General features: G+C 39.6%; 1 protein-coding gene across 2 annotated transcripts in view; it reads right to left on the bottom strand.

Moving 5' to 3' along the window:
* Positions 1–694: 694 nt before the first annotated feature.
* LOC111863616 (titin) overlaps positions 695–26,147 on the bottom strand; it is a 277,080-nt gene continuing 251,627 nt past the window's right edge. For both annotated transcript variants that reach the window (XM_023850103.2, XM_023850102.2), the window contains 2 exons: positions 5,740–6,024; positions 695–2,369 (listed from right to left, as the gene is read on the bottom strand). In XM_023850103.2, the coding sequence (XP_023705871.1) occupies positions 2,227–2,369; positions 5,740–6,024 (428 nt within the window). In that variant the 3' untranslated portion in view covers positions 695–2,226. The remainder of the gene's footprint in view (positions 2,370–5,739; positions 6,025–26,147) is intronic.

Consider the following 26,147-nt stretch of genomic DNA (forward strand, 5'->3'; position numbering starts at 1 on the left):
ATCGATTGTTTGTCGGTAGAACACAGATAATTTGTGGATACTGAACAAACAATGAAATTCATCCAACCAGTGAAGCCGGTTTTGACAAAACCGACATTTCGCCTTTTGACCTCCAGCGCGTGTTGATAGTTTCCGGCGGACAACAGCTATGCAGTTATATTTTTGAAAGTCAGTCACCATAATTTAGTGAAGTTTAATTGAAATTTTCTTGGCCGTTTCAGAGGAAAACTTTGTTTTGCGTTGTGAAGCCCATCAGAAGCGGCGCTCTTTTTGCAGCTGGAATGTTCATATTTACCGGACACAGTCCTATGAGCGAAATAACTACTGAAAACCGAACATGAACAAAATCCGTGTAACTGTTCAGGCGTTAATGAGGAGGGCATCCGTACATATATACAGTATATAGACACACAGTATTAAAACGATATAACAATAATATACACACACAGAAAAATTACATTCCAAAAAAACACACTCTCTTATTAATGGTGCTCAGAATGCGTAAATCTGTCAAAATTTCGAGACAAATTTTTCACCACCATACTGCTTTCTCGTACATACGTGCCTAAGTAAGCAACAGAAAGAATAAAGTTCCTTGATGTATGGTTGTCTATTTAATAATAATAATTATAATAATAAATAAATAGCAGTGGTGGTGGTGGAAGTGATGGTGTTAGTGTTACTACTACTACCACCACTACTACTAGCAGTAGCAGTAGTAGTAGTGGTAGTAGTAGCAGCAGCAGTAATGGACCAAATACGATTCATACTTCAATTATCAAGCTTGCAGCATTTAGTTTTAAACCGTCCCGAGGTTTCCGTATTCTGGTTCTGCTGATAATATAGATGCACGCATTATTTTTATTATCATCATCTTATAAGTTACTTATGTTTTTTTCCGAATAATACGCGTCTCTGTAATGTTGAACGGTTAAATTTAGGAAGATAAATCTTTCTTTACCTTAATCTCACATTTGCCGCACAGTATAAAATAATACACAATAAAAACAAACTTCAATAAATAATGGTATTTTCTATTATGTTCATTATTAAAATAGTTAACAGAAATGAATGTCCGTTAAAAGTGTGAGAGCCTAATGTGCAGCAGATATTATTCGGAAAGTGCCTGAAGGAGAGCAGCACGCGTTGTATGTATGTGTTAGGACCGCACAGACGTGTTTACATGCTGCAAGTCATCAATTGAGAATACCTTTCTTCTAAACCCCATGGAGGTTCTATTCCTAGGACGAAATACACCAGTCCCTGTGTCACTTCATCTGTGGTCTAAAATGTAAGACACTGGCCTGGAACAAAGCGAACACTGGCTCTGTCACGTGCCCTGTTACTCTGGAATCACATTCCGCAAATATTGCTTAGAAACGTAAAATACCAAAGAAAGTGTATCCTCATACTGAGGTGATATGAATTGAGAGAATACAGAAATTTTGACCATCGCAGCATCCTATCAATGGGTCGCGGAACGCCAATTTCATAATGATTTACATGTCCAGAAAAATATTATGCTTATATTTAAATATGTCTGTCATGTTGTGTGAGAGCTGTAATGTATAAATTCTTGCAAGAATATGTTTTTATACATAGCTTATCTTCGTATTGAAGCAAGACATCCATTTCACTTCATTGGAAATATTTCCAAATTTAGTGTTCTTAAGTGTTTGAGGTTGTTTCGGTTCCCTGTCCTTTTGTTTTATTTATGGAATACGCAACACTATCCGAGTATCTGCCTCAAAATGATCTTTTACAAGTTTTCTCCTTTCCAATTAATTTTCGTCCTCTACATTTTTAATTCCACGCTATTTTTGGCCACTTTTCCTCATACATCTCTCTTCTTTGTCAATTCACTTCCTTCGATGTACACTAGTCTTGTCAATAATAATGTTGACTTTCATTTTAACTCGTATATTGGGCTTTCCTCTCTTTATTACCTCAACAAATATATCAACAGAGAATGGTGAAGTTCTTATATCTGTCCTGTTAACTCTCACTCCACTTTCCATTACAGCGAGGTTCAAACACATCCTACTCTTCATTACGAAATTCAAGTTAACAGAGGACAGCAAAGAGAACATAACCTTTCTGTGTCTCTGTAGTAATACCCACCAAAATTCACAAGTGTCACTATCAACCTTGATATGCATCTCATCCAGATATCTTCATATATGTCCAATTAGCAATTATGTATATTTAGGCGTGTAGCAACTAGCGTCATCTTGCGTTGTGGAGCCCGCAGCATGTCAAGGTTAACATCAAGGAGAAGCAAAACGTTGCTGAGAAGCAGTAGCTCCAGTACGGATAGATCCGCAGAGCGTCACTTTTGCTGCCGTGCTGCATTGCTGCTGGTTCCTCCCCTGCAATTAACAACATGTGGAAATCTTATAAGCTATTCCCACTTGTGTTTACGTGCTACATTTCGGCCCATGTTGCACTCCATTTTATCATCTTAATAATACTTTCCAAACACTATAAAGGCTGTAAGATTTGAGGCTTTCACGGCGGTGACTATGAAGAAAGCAGTCTTCTGGGATTTGGCACCGTGTATATGTGGTGTTAACCGACGTTTCGGAGGAACGTATCGCCTCCATCTNAAAAGCTACAAAGTGCATTCACACCTCTCAGTTCTGGCTTTCTTAACACGCTGATTCACATCTCTGTTGCTTTTCTACAAACCGGCCACAACATACCCATTGATAAATTATCCAAGATCAAATTTAACCAGGGTCAACGAGTTGTCAAGGTGTGTTCCAAATTTTTTATTTATTTATTTTTTCATACCACGAATAAACTGAACACCAAAGTTATCTTTTATTGCGTCAGTTAACTGACATGCTTTATATCTCGTTATTTTATAAAATGTGAGTGAGTTTAGAACAAGAATTTTTTTCGATACAGTTTCGATGAAGATAGACTCCACCAAAGAATACGATTTATTGAGACTAGTTGACCTAAAAATACACTGAAAAGCTGTAAAAGTTTTTTCTTCTGTTCTGTCATTATTCTTACTAAATCTCTAGGAATTAACGAAAGAGGGACGAAATGCAGGCTTTCAGTAATTTCGCACACACACACTCAGTTCTGAAGTATATCATTCGGGTCATTTTTCTAAATAAATTAAAATATGAACAGGTTGTATATGTTTCGTTCCGCATGAGGAATTTTTTGCCAGCCACATGCAGTACGCTACTAACGAGTTTCAACAATCTGAAGCCCGAAATTAATCAAAACATTGTTTCAAAATGTTATTGCTACGTAACAGGGAAATACATTGCATCTCCATCAGAAAGACCAGTCGATAAGGCTTGTTCTTTACCCCGATAGCCGTAACAACTATATACTTACGTTGTGGGGAAAATGCAGGGGTATATAGAGCACACCTGTGCTTTTAAGTTATAAAACCTTACCGTATATATTCCAGATTCACTAACGCTCTACTTTATAACTCTTACAAATAAATATTTTTGCTCGACATTCCTGGACACGATGTTTCGTTTATGCAGCTGTGTATTCGGTCAGAGTCCACAAATATTTTAACATTTTTATGACAGACAAATTCTATGAATCACATGGAGTGAGGGCTTTGTCCAATTTGTGAAAGTACCCTTCCAGCTTAACACAAAAAGAATTATTTTATACAAATCCTCATTTGGATTTAACGGTACATTTTTGAAAATCGTTTATATATTATTTCCATTAGACCAAATCGTATTAGAGAATGTATAGGGAGAGTAATAATACCACAGAAATATTCCGATGAGAATAACAGAGATGTAATATTTTGGTGGTATTTTGTTAAATGAAACTCTTTAGGATCATTTAATGTAATGGTAATACTATTATTTTTCACATTAACCAGTGTAACAATTACCTCAAATACAACTACTTTTCCATTTTATTTCGATGTTGGACGAGGTTGATAACTTCACCTTCTTGTGTGCGTGTGTGTGTATGAGTGTGTGCTCATGCGCACGCAGTACAGAGCTATTCTTCAAGAGTTGATATTTATTCTGTCAGCAAAAAACTACTGTTCATATGTGATTCTAAATTAACTGGCCGGAACCATAGTAGTTCTTCACAGGACCTCATCCTTAGCCAATAAGTTCAGTTCACGACTAGTTACCCGACTGGTAAAAGTATTCCATGGCACAGAATTCTTCTTTGGAAACTCTTATTAGCTGAGCTATTCACGAACGTCTCGTTCTTTTTGGAAACCAAATGTAAATAACAGCCCGACCTGCTCTCTAATTTAAACAAGATAAATCCAATGCTTATTCTCAAAACTCCTATTGTAGTGTATGATTCAATATTATCCTACCATTTATATTTCTGAACCTCAAATCATACCCTTTCCTCAGTTGCATAAATAAAATATTTACCATTTCACTCAAGAGTTCTGTATGCTCATGGCCTTGGTTGGGTCACCAAATATTGGTGACCAGTAATGTAGTTTTTCATTGCACGCTTCCCTTTACTTCCTTTCAGATCCGAATGTTCTTAGCAACGCACTGTTCTCGAACATAATCTCGACGAACTCCGTCGTAATTTTATTTCAGTAGGATCTGTAGTTGTTTATCATGTACGTGCATCTGCCTCTAGATTATTCGTGTCTAGTTCCTACTTTCGTAGACAAATCAACTGCCGCTAACAAACACAATTCTAGGCACTTGTTTTTCGAGGTCGCAATGCTGTTCTTGTAATCTACAGAGGAAATAAAACTGAAAGACAAAGTTGTCCTTGTGCTTAATTAATTAAGCACCACGCATGAGGAGCCGGGATAGCGTAATCACTGTAGCGACTGGCTACGGAATGGACGACCGAGGGGTTGGATTTCGAGTCCCAGTAGGGAAAAGAATTTTCTCTTCTTCACGTCGTCCAGACCGGCTCTGTGGTCCACATAACCTCCTATCCCCGGGGGTAAAGTGGCTGGGGCGTGAAGCTGATCACTCACTTCCAAGTATTGGTGAGGTCAGGCAAGTGTGGATTTATACATTTACTCCCCCATACGCCTTCATGGCCTAATGCTTAGTTAAACACAGGGACATCTTCACCTTTACCACGCCATGAAGATGTATTTGGAGTGGAGGTATAGCTCCGCTGTTCTTGACATCTGCACTAGATGGAGGAGAGTTGTCAGCTTCAAGCTACTGCCGCTTTACTCACGGGTAAACAGCCCCCGTACCCATTGCATATGAATCTGAGTGGGACCTAGAGCCCGTCTGTCGGGAATCGAAACCGGATTCTTTGGTCGTCCAGCCCGGAAAATAATCACTATACCGACTGAGCTATTCAGGCTTTCCTACAATGAAAACATATCTTAAAATTAATTGCATGCATTTCTAAGGTCACCAAAAAGAAATTATATTTTTATGCTTGTAAGCTGTTACTTTGTTTAATGTCAATTCAAACTTAGGTCACAAGGTCATATTATTTGTTTCTGTGGTCGAAAGTTACAGAGTGCAAGGACTGGATGCTGACGTACAGCGGCGTTCTTTTAATAATGAAGCAATCCGTCATTTCTTTAAAAGTTAGATGAGAGATAGACAAAGGGACATGGCAATACCATAAGCAGGGAATCCTTTACAAAATAAGAAAGTTAAAATAATTATATTATTTAAAATTTAATGTTAGAAGTACCGTCCCTCGCTCTATAACTAGCTTATTTTTATTATGTATTGATCTAAAAAAATGAATAACTCTTATGTGGTTTTGGTGCGGGTAGCCTACCGTTCAGTATATGGACACTGATGCTGGCAGGATGTGCGTTGGATGGCACGCAGGAATAGTTCCCAGAATCGTGCTTATGTGCTTCGGCCACGACCAGTTCGCTGAAATGGCGCCCATGTCGGACCCGGACCCCACGGCCCAGGTCATAGTTGATCATCCGGGTCTCGTGGTACCAGAACACATACACAGGTGGCTCCGTGCTCTTCTTCAGTACACACATGAGTCGCAGCGAGCTGCCGGACTTGACAAATTTGTCCGGTCCTCCTGGAATTTCTGCTCTCGCCTCTGAAACAACACACATCTCTCAAGGCGAAGCCTATGCTGCACTCTTAGGAATAAATGCTCTGATAATATCCCACCACATCCTTCCACACTCATGATTCACAGCATTCGAAGATGCAACATATACAGTTGACACAGAGTCGTTAAATGTACTAAAATGGACAATGCCTTGCCTCGGCATTCTTCACATATAAAAATTTTAAAAATTGTATTTATTACAAAAATGTTGTGGTGGGATAATTGATAGCCCAATAGATTACTTAACGACGCTGTTTCGCCTATAGAGGTTATGAAGCTAAAAACTGCCTATGCATATGATAGCATACGATATTACTTAACGACGGCTCGTCAAATGCAACAGAAGCATATACTTGTATGTAACTCTGAAAAAGAAGATGGTTTTAAATTAATCACTGGAAAATATGTGGACATACATGCCTAAATCTACTTTGAAGCCACTATTCAGGAATTCTATTGAAGGATCTGACGGAAACGAAGAAATAATTCAATTACATTAGCCGGTTACACAGCTAACAGTGGATCTGAGTACCTCCAGAAAATAGGTCAAGAAGTTTATACTAAACATACGTGACATTTCATGAAATTTACTTCCATCATTTTTCTCATTGCCTGCTTCCTAAATTTCCTTCGGTTCCTTACATTTTTAAGCCGTATTTCCATCCCCATGGAGAAGCATCACATATCAAACTCCTTACATTATAGTGATACTATGAACCTACGGCATAAGTTACGAAAAAAGTATGGTAAGACTTCGGGCGCATTTACATTCTCTATGCTTTTCGTTACGTAAAAAATCCTCTCTAAACGATTTAATTTGCAGGTGCAATGTTAAAGGTAAAATATATTGTGCTCCTTGTGGACTCTCAGTAACTGTCTACCATCCATAGAACTCAAACAGTAGAACCGCCTACTGAATATAGATATCAAACACAACACAATCGCGCTACAGCATAACCAGACTGCACATAAACCAAGGAGCCATGCAAGGAATGCCAGAAACATAGAGTATCAATTGCAAATAAATTCGCTTTAACTGAATTCAGCAGAATTCTACAATAACTGGAAATACTTTTAAACAAGTATACCGCCACTCCCCCATGTCTTCATGGCATAACCAATTAAGCACAGGGTTAACTTTAACTTTTTTCGAGATGTTCATTAGAGAAAGCCATATAGTGCGGCAAAAATGATCTACCTGATAATAAACTTCTAAGTTCGAAATATGTAATAGAAGTAACATTTATAAGAAAAAGTGGAAAAATAGCACACCAGCAGTCTACGGTCACGACTGTCCCTGCAAATTAAATTATTAACCAGTGCAACAGGATGCTCAAATATAATACTGTGAAACCTTCTGTTGGTAAATATTTCTACAGCAATTTTAAAGCTGTACATTTGAGAAGTTGCAAATCGGCAACTTGAACTGCTAAAACAAGGCGGGAGAGGAACAGTTCGCTGAATTTTTGGAATATAATATATAAGTTTATAACACAGAAAATTCCACTGTATTAAGGGAGATTTCAACGGCCTTAAGACCTGATGTGGGGACTACACAATGTCCTATATAATGGGTACGAGGGTTGCTCTTTCGCGGAGGAAATTGCAAATCAGGGACGCAGCAGCAAAATCACCATTTTTCCTGGAGATGTCTCTCCATGAGGAATATCTGTTGTTGTTACTAATTTTGTCTGCGTATGGCTGTTTCGGAAAAGCAGGGCGGGACAGGAGGACGGATGATCATACAAGTAGGCCGATGTTTTTTTTAAGGAACAATGTGAACTGTGTTCAGCTCGCACAGGACAGGTGTCAGCTACGTGATCCTGTAACAGAAGTAAAATTCCGAATTGCGTAAAAAGGTGGAATTTTTTAGTAGCTGAACGACTACTAGATTCCAAAGTAGAAGTATGCTCTACGGATTTAGTTAATTTGTTAGGCAGTCATAGTAGATGCCTTCCCACAGTCTCGGCAACAAGACCTGAATCTGAATTATTCTGTAAGTTAGTTCAGTCACATAACAGGAAATAGCAGCAATACAGTAATGCAGTAGATAACATCTGGCTTAGTAATCAGATGACGTATGCAACTATCCACAAAGCTGGTTGAGTAATGCGGTGGAGATCCATTCCATTCGTAAACAACAGTTTTATGTCTGCAAGAGAGAAAGCAGCCCACTACAATCAGGATAACTGTCATTTTGCTCATAAATATGGGGCTGAATACTAAACAGGTTTATTGACAACGATATATGAACAAGGAAAGCTCAGTCAGTAAAGTGATTGGACAGCCGAGATTCAATTCCCGGGAGGATCAGGGTCTTTTCTCTTTGACATCATGTCCGCACTGGATTTGTGGTCTACCCAACCTCCTATCCAGTGGGCACCATAAGCTCTTTCCCGGGGCTAAATTGGTCCGAGCGTAAAGCTGACCAACCACTCACTCACATCCAGCGCTAGAATTGTGGAGTGCATGGGTCTTGTTAGCGTGCCTCCTGTACACACAGTGTGTTGCTTACGCGTGAGTAAAGCTTTTCGTTTTGTTCGATACAAAACTGTAATTCTGATGTCAATACTAAAATGTACTCGATGGACATGATGACTCTGCCTCTCAAGAATTAGAAACCAGTGCCTCTAGCACACAGTTTAATTTCCCGCCCTTCTACTTAACTTCTCTTTACACCCTTAACTGCTTCAGTCAGGCCATGATACATTTTCAGAAGGTTTAATTTGACAATATTATGTATCAGGACTTTTAAAGGTCATTTAACTTGGCCTTAATCCAGCATCAAACAGATACAGCTGCTGACTGGCCTTTAAACCCATCCAACCACAAACATGAAAACTTTGTCGCGACATGCAGATAGCTCTTGCACTCGCCCAGCCACCTATTCAACAAATAATTAGTGGGATCTCTTTCCCCGGAATATAAAACTGCGTGAGCCTGAAACTAATCACTCACTTCTATTCAGGGCCGATTATTAAAAAATGTATTTAACTGTGCCTCCGTTTGCCCATACATCTTCATAGCGTGATGCTTTATTTTTTACAGGATAAATAAATAGTTTTACACCTATTCTTGTGGCTTTGTTCTCTGCACATTTAGTTCCTTATTGTATTCCTTAAGAATCTCCTTGGTTTATATAACAAAGCTCTGACAGTTATATTAGTTTAATGGTGATGAGTGCGCTATCATCACAGAACGCAAGTGTTGACTCTGATACTCGATCGCATAGAATATAAATTGCCTGAATGAAGTCAAATCGGCAATCTAAAGTTCCCCACTGACATAATGAAATTAATTATGTTTTTTTTCTTCTTTTTTTCACACTTGGCACTACAGCCCCAATGGGCCTAGGCCTACCTACATGAACTTCTCCGTTCACTTCGGTTTTTCTAGATGTTACACATTCGGTTGGACTCCTTGGGTGGGTGATCAGCTCGTCGCAAGGCCTCTACCTGTACACAAACACAGAAAAACGCACACACATCCATGCCCTGAGTGGGATTCGAACCCACGATCCCGGTTTCCAAGCGAGCGAAGACCGTACATGCCTTAGACCGCTCGGCTACCGTGACGAGCTAAATTATCCTTTCTAACAGTCATCAATTTAGATAGTATATTTGATTTCTTTGTACAATGTATCAGTTACTCTTAGCAAAACATCCCTATAACTTTAACGTCAGAAACTTCATATGGACACGATACATCCCATTTACACAAGCCAGTTTCAGGTGATACTGACATGACAGTATCTAATCTATGCAATTGAGGAAGGTCCGTTAAAACACTCGGAAATATATACATTATGTTTGTTGTGGAAGGAATGCTTCGAACTTACTTATTCAACAAACCGAGCTATGAAAATTAAACTAATAGCTGCACCTGATTTAGATGGAAGGTCGCTATGTAATTCAATAAACTGACACATTACGAATATTCATCACATCTGATGTGTCGATCACCGCCATTAATGAGTGCATTCAGACCAGACTTCACTCGTGAAACAACCTCCTTCAGGTACAGTCCCTACCTCTATTATGTCGTTTGAAGTAAAGTTTCCTATCACACGACTCGGCTCATGTATGACTATTTTAGCTGAGCTAAATCGTAATACGAACTGGCAGTATCATTCCTATCAGTACTCGCCCCGGCGGTACATACGTGGTTTGACAATAACATTCGCCAACTCATAGCCTTCCTTTAAATGCGGGAACAGAAAAGAGTCACTGGGGGCTAGATCCGGTGGATAGGGAGGGCGTTCCAGCACACTTACTTGTTTACTAGCTAATAACTCCCTCAAACAAAAGAACAAATTCCGTGGCCTGTAGTCCGCAAGCTAACTATACCGACCGAGAGACCGCCGCTTGTCGGCGAAGTTTAGCGGATAGAAGGTGTCACATGGTCAGCGCAGTGGATTTCCACGGCCATTAATCTCGGTTATATAGACCGGAGCCGCTATTTCATTGAAATAGCTCCTCAATTATCCTCACGAAGCTGATTGGACCCCGTTCCAGACCCACTACTCAGAAAATCTGGTAGCGCCGGGAATCGAACCCGGACCCCTGGATCTATAGCCAGGGACTATGACCACTAAACCACAGAGACGGTCAATAAGTCGCTCAAAGACCGTTTTTTTTTCTGTTAGCTCCTTTGAGACCATTTGTACACACCATCCTCAAATCAAGGTCTTAGTTAAGATTTTCCTAACTGTTTTTCTGTCAATGCTCGCTTTCTCTGCTGTGCTCCTGACAGTCAGTCGACGATTTTCATGCAAAATTTGACGAAATTTTCTAAAGTTTTCTTCGGTTCTGCTCGTTGCTGGTCGTCCTGAACTCTCTTCCTCAGTGACACATTCTCATTCCTCAGAAAAACGTGTCACCCAATTGTAAACTGCTGTCTTCTTCATAGCATTATCCCCGTAAACATGCACCGACATCTCGCTGATTTCGCTTTCAGTCTTGGCAAATTTAACTAGAAGTTCCCACATTATCGCGACGGATTATAAAAACATACTCAGTTAATAACAGAAGCCACTCAGAATCAACAAAAACATAGCTGTGAAAAGCTGATAACCATACTGAGGTTTCTGTCTACTGCTGCAATGGCAAGCACATGGTGGCGAGTTCGCGAACGTTATTATCAGACCACGTGTACTAAAATCATTCATATCATCATACTGAAAGTCACAAAAACTACATAATGTCACTTGTAGTGTGGTACGAAAATGACGTGTTCTAGTTCGGATGATTAAATTTATCAGCACCTTGGTTACAAGTTCTCTTAATCACACTTAAATACAGGCAATACAGCACAATCGCTGATTTACACACTTTCAAGTTCACCGTTGCACACGCACAAGGATTCCCAGTCATCACTAGCCGTCACAGGTTTATAACACGGGAGCTATAGCAGTCTCATTGAATTACAAATTCCAAATATTACACATAAATAAAGTTGTCAAATTACATGTTGCAACAACCAGCTAATAAGAAACCTCTACAAAGCACCAGCAATAGAAAGAAGACTAAACAGAATGTGGCCAGAGGATGTCATTAGATAAGCACCAGAGAATCATCGGAGGATGATATCTGCTTCAATATTACACATACCCATCCCTTTTACTAATTACTCTATTTATGAATATCGAGTAGATTGCAAAATTATTTCACAATCAAAAAGAAAAATTACATGTTAAATCCTCACAGGCCGACCTCCTACACTCTCCTGTACTCTAGTCCCAATTCGCTCTGTTCGTGTGCTTCCGCCGCTACTCTTTATGCCAGCTTAGGAATTCTGCTCACTTACATAGCAGAGGTACAGACATCGACCAACAGTAAACACATGTCATGTGATCACTATCTCCTGTTATGACGTCACCGCCTCCTCCATTGTTGCGTAACCTAGCAACGGACTCTGCTTACAGAGCTGTTGCCTGGCAACGTGTTGCTGAAATAAGTTATAATAATTTATCGAGTTTGGAGAAAAAGCCAAACAAGAAACCAGCTCGGCTTCCATAAACACGAATTGCTTAATTGCATATAAATATTTTGATATTTCTTTTTTGTAGTGGCAAAGGTAAAGTTATCCCTTTGTAATTGATTAAACATTGCACCAAGAAGGAGTATATGGGAATGGATGTATTAATCCACGTTTTCTTGACCTCAGCACTAATTAGATTTGATTCGTAAGCTCCACGCCCTGGCCGCTTTATACCCGGGGAAAAATACCCCGGTACCCATTGGATAGGAGGCTGGGTGGACCCTGAACCGGTCTGGACGATATGGAGAACAAAATTTTTACCCCATACCGGGACTCGAACTCCGATTTCTCGGTCAACCAGCTAGTCACTATATCGACTACGCTATCCCGGCTTCTGTTGTTTGTAATGTGTGATGCTAATTTATATGTAACATTGTTTTATGAAGTACTTTTAATCTTTCAGTTTCTCTAAAATTATGTAGAATGAAAAGAAAATAATCTTGAGCTAGCTTAATTTTTATAACCGATTACGTACCCCTTAGGATGTAAATATAGGATTGTAAATGTTCAAACGGTATCCCTGTAACAGGCTTTGGAGGCCCATAGGGTTGTGAGATGTTGAGGTTCACACATTTTCTGACAATCGGCCAATAGATGGCGGTAAGGTTGTCAGCCTTACGCGCCGGCCGCGCTTTACCCCCAAGAATATACCTGGTACTCATTTCTGTTAGAGGCCACAGTGCGGCTGAAAGAATTAGGTAAATTTAAAAAATTCAATGACCTCATCGTGATTCGATCCCGCGACAAATCGAGATAATGATGAATTTAAACTATTTTCAAGAACTTGTGTTGTAATTGTTTGCACTGTGTTAGTAAGAAATCTTAGAATAAGATTTCAGGACATCAAATAACAATTTCTGCTTGACAAGAAATGTAGAAAGGACTGCAAATCGTTCTAGTGTTTGTGATATTTGAGGTTCTCAGGCAGTCAGTACTAAGACTATGGTCTTAAAGGATACGATTAAGTTTAGTTTGGTGCCGAAGTAGTACCAGGGCTCTCTACTCTGAAAGGAGAGAAGGCAGGTTCCTGCGAAACAGACGGCCTCACATCTTAAAGGACTCTCGGTTTATTTTGTTTGCATACTTCAAGAGTTATGCAGTATTTATTCTTGAATCGATAAACAACTGAAAGTGCTGAGACGCGGATCACAGTGTGGAGGCGGGTTCGAATACCCCTCGAGTCGTAGGAGACAACGAAAAGAGAGCCCAGTGCCTTGGGGCTATAACTGGGCCACCCGTTTCGTGGGGAATATAAATACGGAGACCTGGCCCTCCAGGTCGGGCGAGTCTCGAATCTGAGACAGTAAACTACGGCCAAGAGTTCCGACGGACTCTAACCTGAGAATGGTTGCCCTGGTAATGCCCAGCACCAGTTGTAAAAGACAGACCAGTCCTCCCGTCAGAGAGGGCGCCCCACTACAGCGAACACGAAACTGTCTGACAGTCATGAAAATCTGATCTTGTCCCCAGATGGGTGCTTGAAACAAAGCTAGACTGGCCGACTGACCGTCGGATGTAACACGAGTTTGACTCTGACTCTGGGATGCGGAGGAAGAAACCGATTTAATGATCACCTCACACGGAAAAATATGTCTAGGCTTAGTAAGTAATAGAATATTAAATATTTCTCGGCACGTAAAATAAAATATGGAAAAAATGTAATATTTAGTTACAGATTATTCAGATGATTTGTAAAAACAATGACAATATAATTCCATTTGTAAAACAGTTTAAGTATTTGGGATCAATAGTTCAAGAGAATGGCTCGTCTGACCTTGAATTAAAAAAAATGAGTGAAACAAGAAGAATTGTTAGGACGACAAATCTCCTTTTATGGAATAGAAGCTTCGTATACGCAACAAAGATATTAATATACAAATCGATTAAAAATTACATTAACATATGGAACTGAAACATGGGCAGTAAAACTTATTAGCTACAGAAATATAATTTGTAAAACGTTTGGCAAGTATGTCACGAATGGATAGAATTAGTGAAGAAGAAAGTAAAACAAACAAATGGGAATGAAGAAGGATAAATTACAGGAAACAGAGGAGCAGCCACGTCATGCGAATGGAGGTTGCAGACTAGAACCCAGTGGCAGACCAGTCGATACATGGAAGGATGGAATTAAGGACAGCATTCAAGGAAGAAACCTCAGGGTTGAAGAATATTCCCTTCGAGTATTCTGGAGAAATAGTTATGACTCTGCGTTCAGGAAAACTGTATATTTTCAGAAAAAATCCTTTAATAATCATAGTCTCAAGTGAAGCACAGAAATGGTTATATATGAATAACAATAATTTTAAAATACAGCACCAGGACTACCACCACTAACATGATCTTTATACCTACTCGGTTTATTCAACAATTTATTGCATAACAGCTTCTGTATCCCGTTAGATAAAAGATGAACTTTGGCAGTGTTCGCATGGAAACCTTCCGTGTGCAATGCAGCATAGCTGACTGAAGGAGCAGTCTATCATGGGTAAGAGCATGATGAATTGTTCATGCCTCACAGAATTATAGGCTACATGGGAAATTGTTTTTTTCAACGCAGGTCCGTATAAGGGCACTGAATTTCCTTAAATGGCTTGCAACTATGGCCATAATTTTATTAATACGGCACTTATAAATAACACTTCAGAAACAGAATATAACGCCATATTTTATCTGCTAATGGAAAGGTATGGTGGAAGATAATATACAGTATACCAGCCACAAATATAGATACAGCCGATGTACCGTAATTCAGAGCAGCACTGACGCTAACAAAGACGAAAACGCTTTCTCATCGATTTTCAACCTATTTTTCTAAAATAGGTTTAAGCAAACTCCTCCTTATCTGTCTGTCCCCTTATAGCTGCTAGGCAACGGGATCTGCTCATCCACGAGAGGAGTATTCGAACTTTTAGCGTAGGCTCTCTGACTGAGGAAAGCAGAGAACCTCCTTTTCCTGACGAAGACTGAATAATCATAGTCAGAATTGTTTTACCACTTGCGGTTTACCACCAATCAGTTCGTCTTGGAGACATGCCCATTGAGACTCACGACCAGTTATTTTATTTTCTAACTGAACACTTGCGGTTATAGTTCTTATGCAACATCCTCTCTGACGAGTGGATGGATCTGTCATTTACAACTCCTCACGACATTTTACTGTTTCAGATTCGAGTTTCCCCCAACCTGGAGGCCAGGTCCCCGTACTTATAGCCCCGAGGAACAGGACGGCCCCGGTATACCCCCAGGCACTGGGTTCCTTTTTCATCGCCACCTACGACTGACGGGGTTAAGACGGAGGTATTCGACCCCGCCTACACATGGGATGTGACTGAATACTATCTGTGTTGAACAATAAGTGCAATGGACCTCCTCTTCCTTCCTCTCAGACGGAAAGCCAAAGTTAGTTTGCGACTGGCAGTTCACAGCCAATCAGTTCGTCTTGGCGCCAAAGTCCTCGAGACTCACGACAGGAGATTACTTTTCAACCGAACCCTTATGTTCACAGTCCTTAAGTAACACCCTCTCTGACGAGAAGATGGATTTATCTCTTACGAATATGCCTGGTCTCTCGATAAATGTACGTAAAGCACGTATAGCATGTTACTGAAAATTCTTCTTTCTGCACTATATACAAGTCCTCGGACAGTACATGCTTTTCAAAGCAGTACATGTCTGTCTTATTTATCTTACGCTACAACGGTAGCTTAGTCACTTGAACGGCCTTAAGCTTGGCAACCGTCAAGTTTAAGCCTCTTATACTTTCTGTCTGGTTTCACTTTGTCCTATGCTGCGAACATGTTCTTTCTCATGGTTTTGTATAACTTCTGCTTGTCGCGTGCACAATTTTATTAGATAATCGTATACATACGGAAGGTTGAAAGCCGTGTGCCAATCACCGACCGGTATCAAGTTGATGACATTGAAGCCTAGGTCATCAAGGCTATTGGAATTACTATCTGCTAGGTTCTCTGGGGGATTACTGCCTGTTTAGGCTTTTCGGAATTCGGGGAGTAGGTAAAATAGCGGAGATATATTTTTGTGGGTAGGATTTCATGCCTGAATAGTCCGTCATTTCGTTTGTTGTGATACGGGTTCCACTTGGTGTATATGTATTTCGGAATTCGTACTCTCTTTTGACTTGGATTTCAAGTCGCTTTGGAAATGAATGAGGTTTGTAGTAGAAGTGGTGACCTACCTAACGTTATGGGAGCCTCCCGCTCCGGCAGTGCGTTCTCTGCTCCACCAGTTCCCGTGTCCCTCCTCTCGGTCGTTCTGAGAGATGACAAGAAGTGAACGCTGCTGATGGAGGCAGCTTGACAGCTGCAGATGTTGGGCCTAGTTTACTCGAATTCTTGGCTGTCTGTGAGGTATTGTTAGAGATATGCCTCTTGCGTCCCTTTATTTTCCGGAAGTACTCATACCGGGCCGTTGGTTCCACTGAGGTTTGGTTCACTACACCACTTCGTCCTGCCTGTGCACCTACATTAAAGACGGTCTTCATTCAGTGTTACCGTGTACATCATTATAAAGCAGCCTATAGACTTTCTCTCTCTTCCCTGCCACACTATTTACAAGAGAGGTCCATTCAAGAGCTTTCTCCCACTTTAGTCGTTGTGCATTCGGCAAGATTCTCGATGTCACTGAGTACTATATGTACTTTTCGCAGTGCAGAAGCTCCTTCTGTGTGTATATTCGTGATGGTATGATATTGAGGTTTCAGCGATGCTAGCTGCTGTGTCCAATATTTCCGGAATCCCGGTACTGGGACGTCCGCCATCTTGGTGCACCCTCAAGTTTACCGCTTGATTTCGCACAGCACTGCAAACACTCGCTGACGGGAGGCAAACTTCACCGATACCAACTTCGACAAACGGGAGGTGGCCGTGAACACACCGCGTAAAGTGAAGTCCGTACATATACCACTATGTCCAGTTCACGTTGCACTCACATCATTAAATCCAGTCTAGACCTGGTGTAGATGACTTACTGTCTGACTGTGAAATTATAACAGTTTCACTAATCCACACACTATTTAAAACAATACTGGAAGCTCTAAGTTTTTACTAGTCGCTGCTTTTTTTTTATTGCTAGTGGGGTAGGACTAAGTCCCTTGTACTGCGGCCACTTCTGGCATATTTTACCAACGCCAGATGATAGGTGAGGGTGATTGTGGAGCAATTGGTGGAATGAAGATTGGCAGGAGAAACCGAAGTTCTCCGAGAAAACTCGCCCCAGTGCCACTTTGTCCACCACAAATCCCATTTGACCAGATCCGGGATCGAACCCGGGCTGCCGCGGTTGGAAGCCAGAGACTAACCTCTTAAGCTATGGCGTGGCCTAGTCGTAGCTTGGTAACGTCTCAAATAATTCTTCAATTGCCTGGTCCACCTACTGACCTCACTGACTTTCCTCTGACCACTAACTCCTGTCAGACTGAATAGTCTGTTTTGAACATCTACGTAATATATCTGGGAGGACCGAAGAGTGAACACTAAGTGCAACACCAAGAAGAATGTAAGCAAAGAAGCGGACCGAAGAGAGAACACTGACTATAACACCCAAAGATACAAGAGACCACCAAGGATGTGGACACGTCATTCCCATTGCTAGGCAACTGCCTTTATAAGGTTTTGCATGCTTAGGAAAGCCTAAATATTTTAGTCTACTTTCCTTGTTCTGAAAACAAAAATTAGACTTATGAAATCACCTTATTCTGTGTCCGTGTGTGTATCCGCGCATCGTTGTTAGGCAACGGGTATGTGAACACGTTCCCACGGTAACGAATACACACGCAAATATACAAGAATTGTTGGGCGTGTCGTTTTCTATGGGGTGCTTGTTGTATCGAAGGAGAGGACGCGATTATTTCTTCCCAAAATATCTTGCTTCTATATAAATGTACGTCCTTCATAGGTTTTCATTCATTGGCAGGAAAATTCTATGCACCTTGCATATATGATGCTTAGCTTAGTGCAGTGACAAAGAATGCACAACATCCACAGCGACCTGCACGCCGTGACAGCGCAGATATACTCATGCTAAAACTACGGTGCAACAAACGTAGAAAGACCAACTCTTCCTTCGTCGAAGAGGAGGTCCCATTCGAAACACATTCATGTCTGGGGGAGAATAAGAATCTTGATCATTGATGTCGAGGAGACTGAAGCCAGGAATGACTGTGCTGGAGATGGCCAGCAGCTATTTAACCGACCGACGTATTCAAAATTCAAATGCAGAGATAATGACATAAAGCTAATTTTTATAAAATTTACTGTTTATCAGATATAATTAGGGTGAACGAATCAAGAGATGTCAGATGAACGGGGTAAAATCAGTTCATGTAAATCAGGAGAAATAAACATAAAATTCTGTTCGACAAACTTGAAGAGAAGAGACAACTTTTAATATGTAGGTGCATTCGGGCATATGATATATGTGACGTGCAAATCCATTGCTAGGCATCGCTCGCAACACACACAAGGCCAACAATAGAGTAGCAGTGTTTTCTTTGTATCCGTACAGCTTGCACATTCGCAATTACGTCACGCCACAACAGTGTTTAGCGATCACACGACATGTGTTTTCTGTGATACGTTTTCGTGCCGCGTCGGTATAAGTGAGCGCAATTCCTAAGCGATAGTAGTAAGCGGCAGGAATACAGCAGTAAACTGGAGGAGTACATCAGTAAGCAGTAAGTTTGAGGAGTATAGAAGCGTACAAGAAATCAGCCTGTGAAGATGTAACGTTTGATTTGAAGACTTGATTATCGTTGCAGTATATTGATATAGGAGCGTGTGATTTAGTGAGACTTCCATAGTTCATTTGTTAAAGGTCTGTTGCCAAGAAACGGATAGTGAAAACTAGTAGAAACAGGACTGAGAAATTCAGCGCGGAGTGATTTGTAGTGTAGGAATCAGTAACAGTGTAATACTTATTCGAAGTTACGACCCGTAAGTGACCAATAAATCCAGTTACCAATCCGAACCCCGTCTATATTCACAATATTAAAATTTATCATAAGTACATGAGGTGAAGTGGTACGGACAAAATTAATCTAGCTCAGATTAAGGACCAGAGACACTTTTACTTAACACTTTAATCCACCTTCATGTCATACAGAAGGTGTGGAATATCTTCACCGCGTTAGGGATTATTACCTTCTCAAGAATGTCTCTGGTTAATGGCGTTTGTCCAGTGGACATTTTTTCACTTTAAAAGTCCTCATTTTTGGAAACCAAATTCAACTGAAACTTAAATTACTGAGTTTTGGATCACAGCATTAGGCTGCCTTGACCATATCCTCATTAGTCATTCCCTTTTCCAAATATAGGTGACAAAAGTTCATATCTGCCACTGGATTTCATACACGCGTTGTGCCACCAACTGCTCGCAGTAGTATGTACGAGAATACAATCAGCAGCCGCCGAGCGTACATACAACACCCACGCATATCTAAACCTCCCATGGAGATAATGGTGCACATACATGGCTTGGCACGTTTAATTCTCTCCTGAATCTTCGATAGGACGCTTGGAGTTAAATGCACCCAGAATTTCTGCTGCTGTAAATCTTAACGCAGGCGGGCAGGCCTCGGTTCCACTTGCCACTGACAGCAACCCCCTCCCCCAAACCACGTCATCGGATCCAGCAATAAATCTGATAGTGAACCTCCATTGCTACTGTAGGTTTGGAGTGCTAACGGCACCCCTTCTTCTAAAGGCCTAGAGTCAGGAAAGGAACCTAGTGACAAGACCCACACTTCATCAGAATTGACAAGGTTGTAAAATGTAGCTACAGTGCTACTTTTTGTTACAATATCGCCGCATAGTAATCGGCATAAAATCAATAAATGTTTCGCGGCTTTCCATGAAGGAAGGCTGATATCGACAGTAAAGAATGAATATAGAATATATAAAGCATAAATATGAACCTATGCAAAGAATTCTTTCAAAATTGACGGTTTGTGTGAAGCATCAAATATCCTTATAAAGTACAGAATTAAATTGTCGAACTGTTCGAATATTTTAGAAATGCGATTAGAATTTTATAATACGAGTATATATGAAAAATAAATGTCCGTAATTAACACTAAAATACTCGTTATATTTTTAGTTATTAAATGATGACTGATTAATTATATTGTAAACTAGTTCGTTGAACAATTAAACTGATACCTTCCTCTTTTGTAGCTAATAGTTACTCAGATGAGAGAAACTTTCTAAATGGCCTTAATGATGCATCACTCTTATAAAAAGTCCGTCGTCTGACCATACCCTGATCTGCTTTATTCCAAGTTAATCTGGCATGTAACAGAGTGTACTTTGGTATATAAATACTGTGGCTTATAGACCCGTCCCCAAACGGTGACTTTGTAAACAACGGCCGTTGCTAGGTAACGACCGTAACATACACGTACTCAACAATAGAAGAGTGTTATATAAATACTGTGTCTAATAGACCCGTCCCAATGCGCTGACTCCGTAAACAAGACAAGCCTAGAATTTAGCTAGTTGTGGGACAGTAGCCAGCCAGTAAGAATGTGAGCATGGAAGTAGAGGATCCGTCACCAGGCCATGACTGGTGAAGACACGGCAGACTGAGAAGATCTAGTACGTGCTGTAGTGAACTTTAGAGTGTGTGAATTAGCGAGAGCGCTGAAGTTACACGTAGTTACTATTCAAGAGTTGATTAAGTCTAATTATGTATCCAAACCCCGTCTACAGCCACATGTACATGTGAAAAAGTTATNTAGAGTGTGTGAATTAGCGGTAGCGCTGTAGTTACACGTAGTTACTATTCAAGAGTTGATTAAGTCTAATTACGTATCCAAACCCCGTCTACAGCCACATGTACATGTGAAAAAGTTATAAAACCTCAAAACTATATTTTTTTTCGCAGGAAATTCAAATATTGTGCACCTGATTTCATGTATTCCTTAGTATGGGTTTATTTTAGTGTTAAATCAAGTCTCAACAAGAAGCAACAAATTTTAATGACTAAAATAAAATATATTTGCATTAGGTTGTTTATGGTTGTAGGATATTAGACTAGTTGAAAATATAACTATAAATTTTGACAAACTTCTCATATTATAATTTTTAATGGTTCCATGTTTTAAACCTTGTAGTGGCACATATTATTTTCTCTTTGAAGGGCAGTTTTATTCGCCTAAAGGAAAAGCACGGCATGTGAAGGTTATGACAGCTCATACAATCTGCAAACTATCTTAATAATTTCATAAGAATGTTAACCCACATATTTATAAAAATATATAACGGTTAGAGATCAACACTTCCAGGATATTGCGACATTAATGGAACATTTGTTTTTAAATAGTTTTACGCTGTTTTCTAACCGAAAAGGATTTAATTGTGCTAAAGGTGATAATTAGGACAGTGATGTAACACCTGTGATGATTTACATTCAAGAACATATAAAGTTATTGCTGAAGATGATTCATTATTTTTTAAAGAATATCCTGGGGTTTAAAGCATGAAAATTGGCAATATTTCTAACTTAATTTTATTTTGAACATAAATCCATGTTATTTTTACGGTCCAGCTTAAGGCTATGCTTCCAAGTTATCTGTTTTAAATTGTAAAGTATTCCGTCTGTAATGAAACATAGTGAATCCTTTCTTAAAATGTATTAAAATTTTAAGTCACTAAAAATTATTTGCTAAATATTTTAAAATGTCATTAATTATGTACATTGTTTGTTCTGACTATATGTTTCGGCCGCATGCGGGCCATCATCAGGAAACACTTTATTGTTTGGAGAGACCATTGCAATGTACACTTTGTCTTTGTACCCTCATACACATCTTTGTTCTTATTAATTTGCTTTGAGGATATTTTCTACCTATCCCTTTTAGCGGTAATTTCAGTGTTCCTTTTTAGTGTGTCGTTCACTTTAGTTGCGTGTGTTTTAGTGCTGTTTTCTACATTACAGATGGAATAAATGATGCCCCATTGCAACAGGATGCTGAAATATAATATTCCTCTTTATTTCTTAATGGGAGGTATTGACAAAATCTATGTTAATTGTGAATACTTGAAACTTGTCTAATCCACATTTCGATACTCCTGATCATGCATGCGAAGAAGGTTAATGCATCCGTGATTTTTTTTTCTTGGCACTACAGCCCCAGTGTGCCTAGGCCTACCTCCATGAACTCCGTTCACTTCGGTTTTTCTATATCTTACACATACGGTAGGACTCCTTGGGCGAATGATCAGCTCGTCGCAAGGCCTCTACCTGTAGACAAACACAGAAAAACGCACACAAACATCCATGCCCTGAGTGGGATTCGAACCCACGATCCCGGCTTCCGAGCGAGCGAAGACAGTGCATGCCTTAGAATGCTCGGCTACCGTGACCGACAGCCGTGTTTCTACCGCTGCATAAACCTGATGTGACTACTGGAAATTTGTATTTGGGCGTTACAGGCTCAAATTTCAGTGATGTTAGTGATTATCCTGAATAGTATTATTTACTGATATGAATATTCTATTAAGAGAATTATTCACTAGCTTCTTCTTTGAAACCCCACCCTATTCAATAGTAATGATAATTCTCCAACCCGCTCCAAATATTTATGTGTACACTTGAAGCCGAATCGTCATGCAACCTAAAAATAAATACATTTACTGTCCATATCTACCTACTGAAATTGTTTTTAATACTCTTCGATTTGTGTAGGCCTACACAGGACACGCTACGTCCTTATCACTTTATGCTCTGGATAACATTAATGCACACAACCTCTCTAAATGGCATAACTGCATAATTAACTTTGAGCGTTTCAACTTATTTATATAACCACATGACTGCCAGCCCTGTCAGCACTTGAAAACACGTTTTAAAAACGTGATCTGTATGTAATGTATGTAAATAAACCGTAATGCATTGCATTGACCCACTTCCCACAATTCTGCGCTCTGCGCTGACATGGACGCCATTATAATTTTGCTCTAGACTAACCTCTGCTTCATTAAGCTCCATCACTGAAGCTCGACAGTTAACAGCCATTAAGTCTATCAGTTTACTGTTACTGCTTCATATTCAAATAAACTGAAATATATATACCATGCTAGCTATGTATATATATATATATATATCTGTTCACCGATTTTCTAAAAAATGTGGGAGCCTCGATGTCTCACACACTTATGGGCCTCCACGGCCTGTTACAGAAATAGTTTTACCTTGTGTGTGTGTGTGTGTGTGTGTGTATAGTAGTTTATTTATGCTATCAGCAACATTGTAGCTTCGAATGATAGGATAAACGATAAATACTGAAACAGAAGATGTGTAAAAGAGCCGTCCTAACATAATTTAAAGTACTATGAGCATAGAGGAATTTGCCTGGAGGTAAAGTAAAGGTAAAACTATACTTGAAACAGGTCGTGAAAGCCCATAGGACTGTGAGAAGTCAAGGCTCCACATTTTTTAGATAATTGACTCATAGATGGCGGTAAGGTTGTCATCTTTACGAGGCGGCCCTCCTTTAACCCCAGGAAGATTCTTGGTACTCATTTCTGTTAGATGCTGAGTGAAACCCAGGGCCATATTGCGGCTGGAAGGATTTGGTAAATTGAAAAAATCCACCTCATCGGTATTCGAAACTGCGACCTTCCGGCTTGTAGCATAGTGCCTTAACCAACTATGCTACCGCGTGCCCTGTAGAGGCAGAGAAAAATAACGAGACACCTCAGTCAGGGTTGTTGGTATCTCGGCTGAGAGTCAAACCTGGAACCCCTAGAACGGAAGTAGGTAGTGCTACCGATAAGCAATCGTGTTCGAGTGCTACATCTATTTCTTAACTATCTGCGATATAATAATTCGTGCTGATTTCCATCACGGAAAGTTGTACGTAACCAGGAAACTATATTACTTCTTCTGTGACTGTATGTAACTACGGGCCACATTGACACCGTTATTTTTATAAAAGTATAAACAAAAAATCTTTTGTGGATCTTGCCCTAAATTAGGTGATTTCATAATATTGTAAGCTGTTTCGTCTTTCACTTTTCTGAGAATGTATTTATTTTCCATATCTTGGATGTTCAAAATTTTCTCAAAATTTGAGAAGTGTTTCTTTCTTTGTCTTTTCTAAGAACCTTGAACGTCTACTTAGACAAAATAAACACATAATTTTAAGTGATCCGGCTGTTATTATCTTCGTATTTAACGATGCACATTTATAAAAATTCAACGGATGTGACTAATTTATAATACGGCAAAACATAAATTTATCATGACATGTGGACTAAATTATGAATATTTATTAGACTGTTAAATGTAATTATTCAGTCAGAAATTATGGCTACTACAAGGAAACGCTAGGATCAATATTCTGTCCAAATAAACTTAACCAATAAAATAAGAATATGAAGAAAGCAGTCTTCTGGGATTTGGCACCGTGTATATGTGGTGTTAACCGACGTTTCGGAGGAACGTCGGTTAACACCACATATACACGGTNGCAAATAATTCTTTATGCTGGTTGCCCTTATTGTAATACCAATTGTGTGTGTTAAATAATATGAAAATTTCTAACTTTAATCGAACAATTCATGTGGAATGAGTTTTACATGTGCCAAGAGATGGCATAACCATCGGAAAGGCACGGGTAATATGTAACGGGTGACAGCCATCATATCCTTACGGGATAAATAAATATTCTTTAATTCCCGAAATTTAAGGTCACTGGTTTTCTTCCAAGAGGTTTTACAACTTCGCCTCAAAGTGTACAGGTACATATCTCATCACTTATTCTTCTCCATGACTTGTCACGAACAGCCATTTATATATATATATATATATATATATATAACACGACGTCTTGGAGGCCTACTTCTTAGTCCAAGTAGCACGAACTTCGTAAAATCAACGTCGCTTTCCTCGAAGGCTTATCAAAAAAAAGTAATTTTGATGTCTCTTTAGTAATTTATTATCCTGTACGACATCATTTTTAAAATAAATTTTGCTAAAAAATCTCACTGATTTCTCAACTCAACTGTTACAATGTAACAAGAAAAATTTCCGTGTGCCTGAGCTCATGTCGTGAATGTGAACAGGGTAACGCGCTTAAATGTCCACCCATCCTTAAACTAAGCATATAGGTGACGGGTCAGCTTCACGCTACACTACCTTAAGTCACGGAAAATCACGGCAGATATAAAATTGGGTCGGTATAAGAGCCGATCTTCACTCGCTCGTTATGACAAAAATATTTGTACATTCTGGAAAGAGAACTCCTCTTCTTCAGCTCCTAACTGTTTTATTTGTTGATCTATTAGTACAATAAAAAAAGTTATATAAATATCATTATAATCGGTACACTTGCCTTTCAAATACACCCCCTCAAAAATATAGCAACTTTGGTCTGGACCATTTTTTTTTTCTGTTTACAGTGCAGTTCTCCGTTCCTTGGAATTATCAAACTCAGCTAAAACATCATGTGAAGCTGCTCTTCTAACGATAAAGTTGTCTCAAAGGAGAAAGTCTGTAATTTGCAATTGGAAAGTGCCCGGCCCACATCTCATCAGGATCATCGACTCGTGTGACATGCTACTTGTGGTGTCTGGTCAGCCCCCCCCCCCCCCACACACACACACACAAACAAATTAGACCAAGCCGCTTCCTTCAGTTTTATTTCAATTCATTGTTCATGAATCATCGTATCTTTCAACCCTATAGAGTCTTTAATTACTAACAGCGTCGTTAAGTAAATGAAGAACACTTCGTTTCAACCGTTACTTAGTTACGTACTAACCTAACAGCCCAAAGGCCAATTACAAAGTGAGCAGGAATATAGAAAAAGAAACGAAACCCAAACAAACACAATAAACAAACAGCACAATTTATGTAATAATAATTCAATTCAATTCTTTATTATTTATGTGCCGAATCAACAGCCGCAAGGCCAATTACAGACAGAGCACAGTGTAGATACAAGTAATTACATTATGAACAAACGCAATATAAAGTCAAAGACAAATTACAGGCAAGTACTGAGGAGAACGCAGTAATTCAGAAAAGTAAACAAACAAACAAACAAA

This window comes from Cryptotermes secundus, unplaced genomic scaffold, assembly GCF_002891405.2.
Source record: "Cryptotermes secundus unplaced genomic scaffold, Csec_1.0 scaffold99, whole genome shotgun sequence".
Lineage (NCBI taxonomy): Eukaryota > Metazoa > Arthropoda > Insecta > Blattodea > Kalotermitidae > Cryptotermes > Cryptotermes secundus.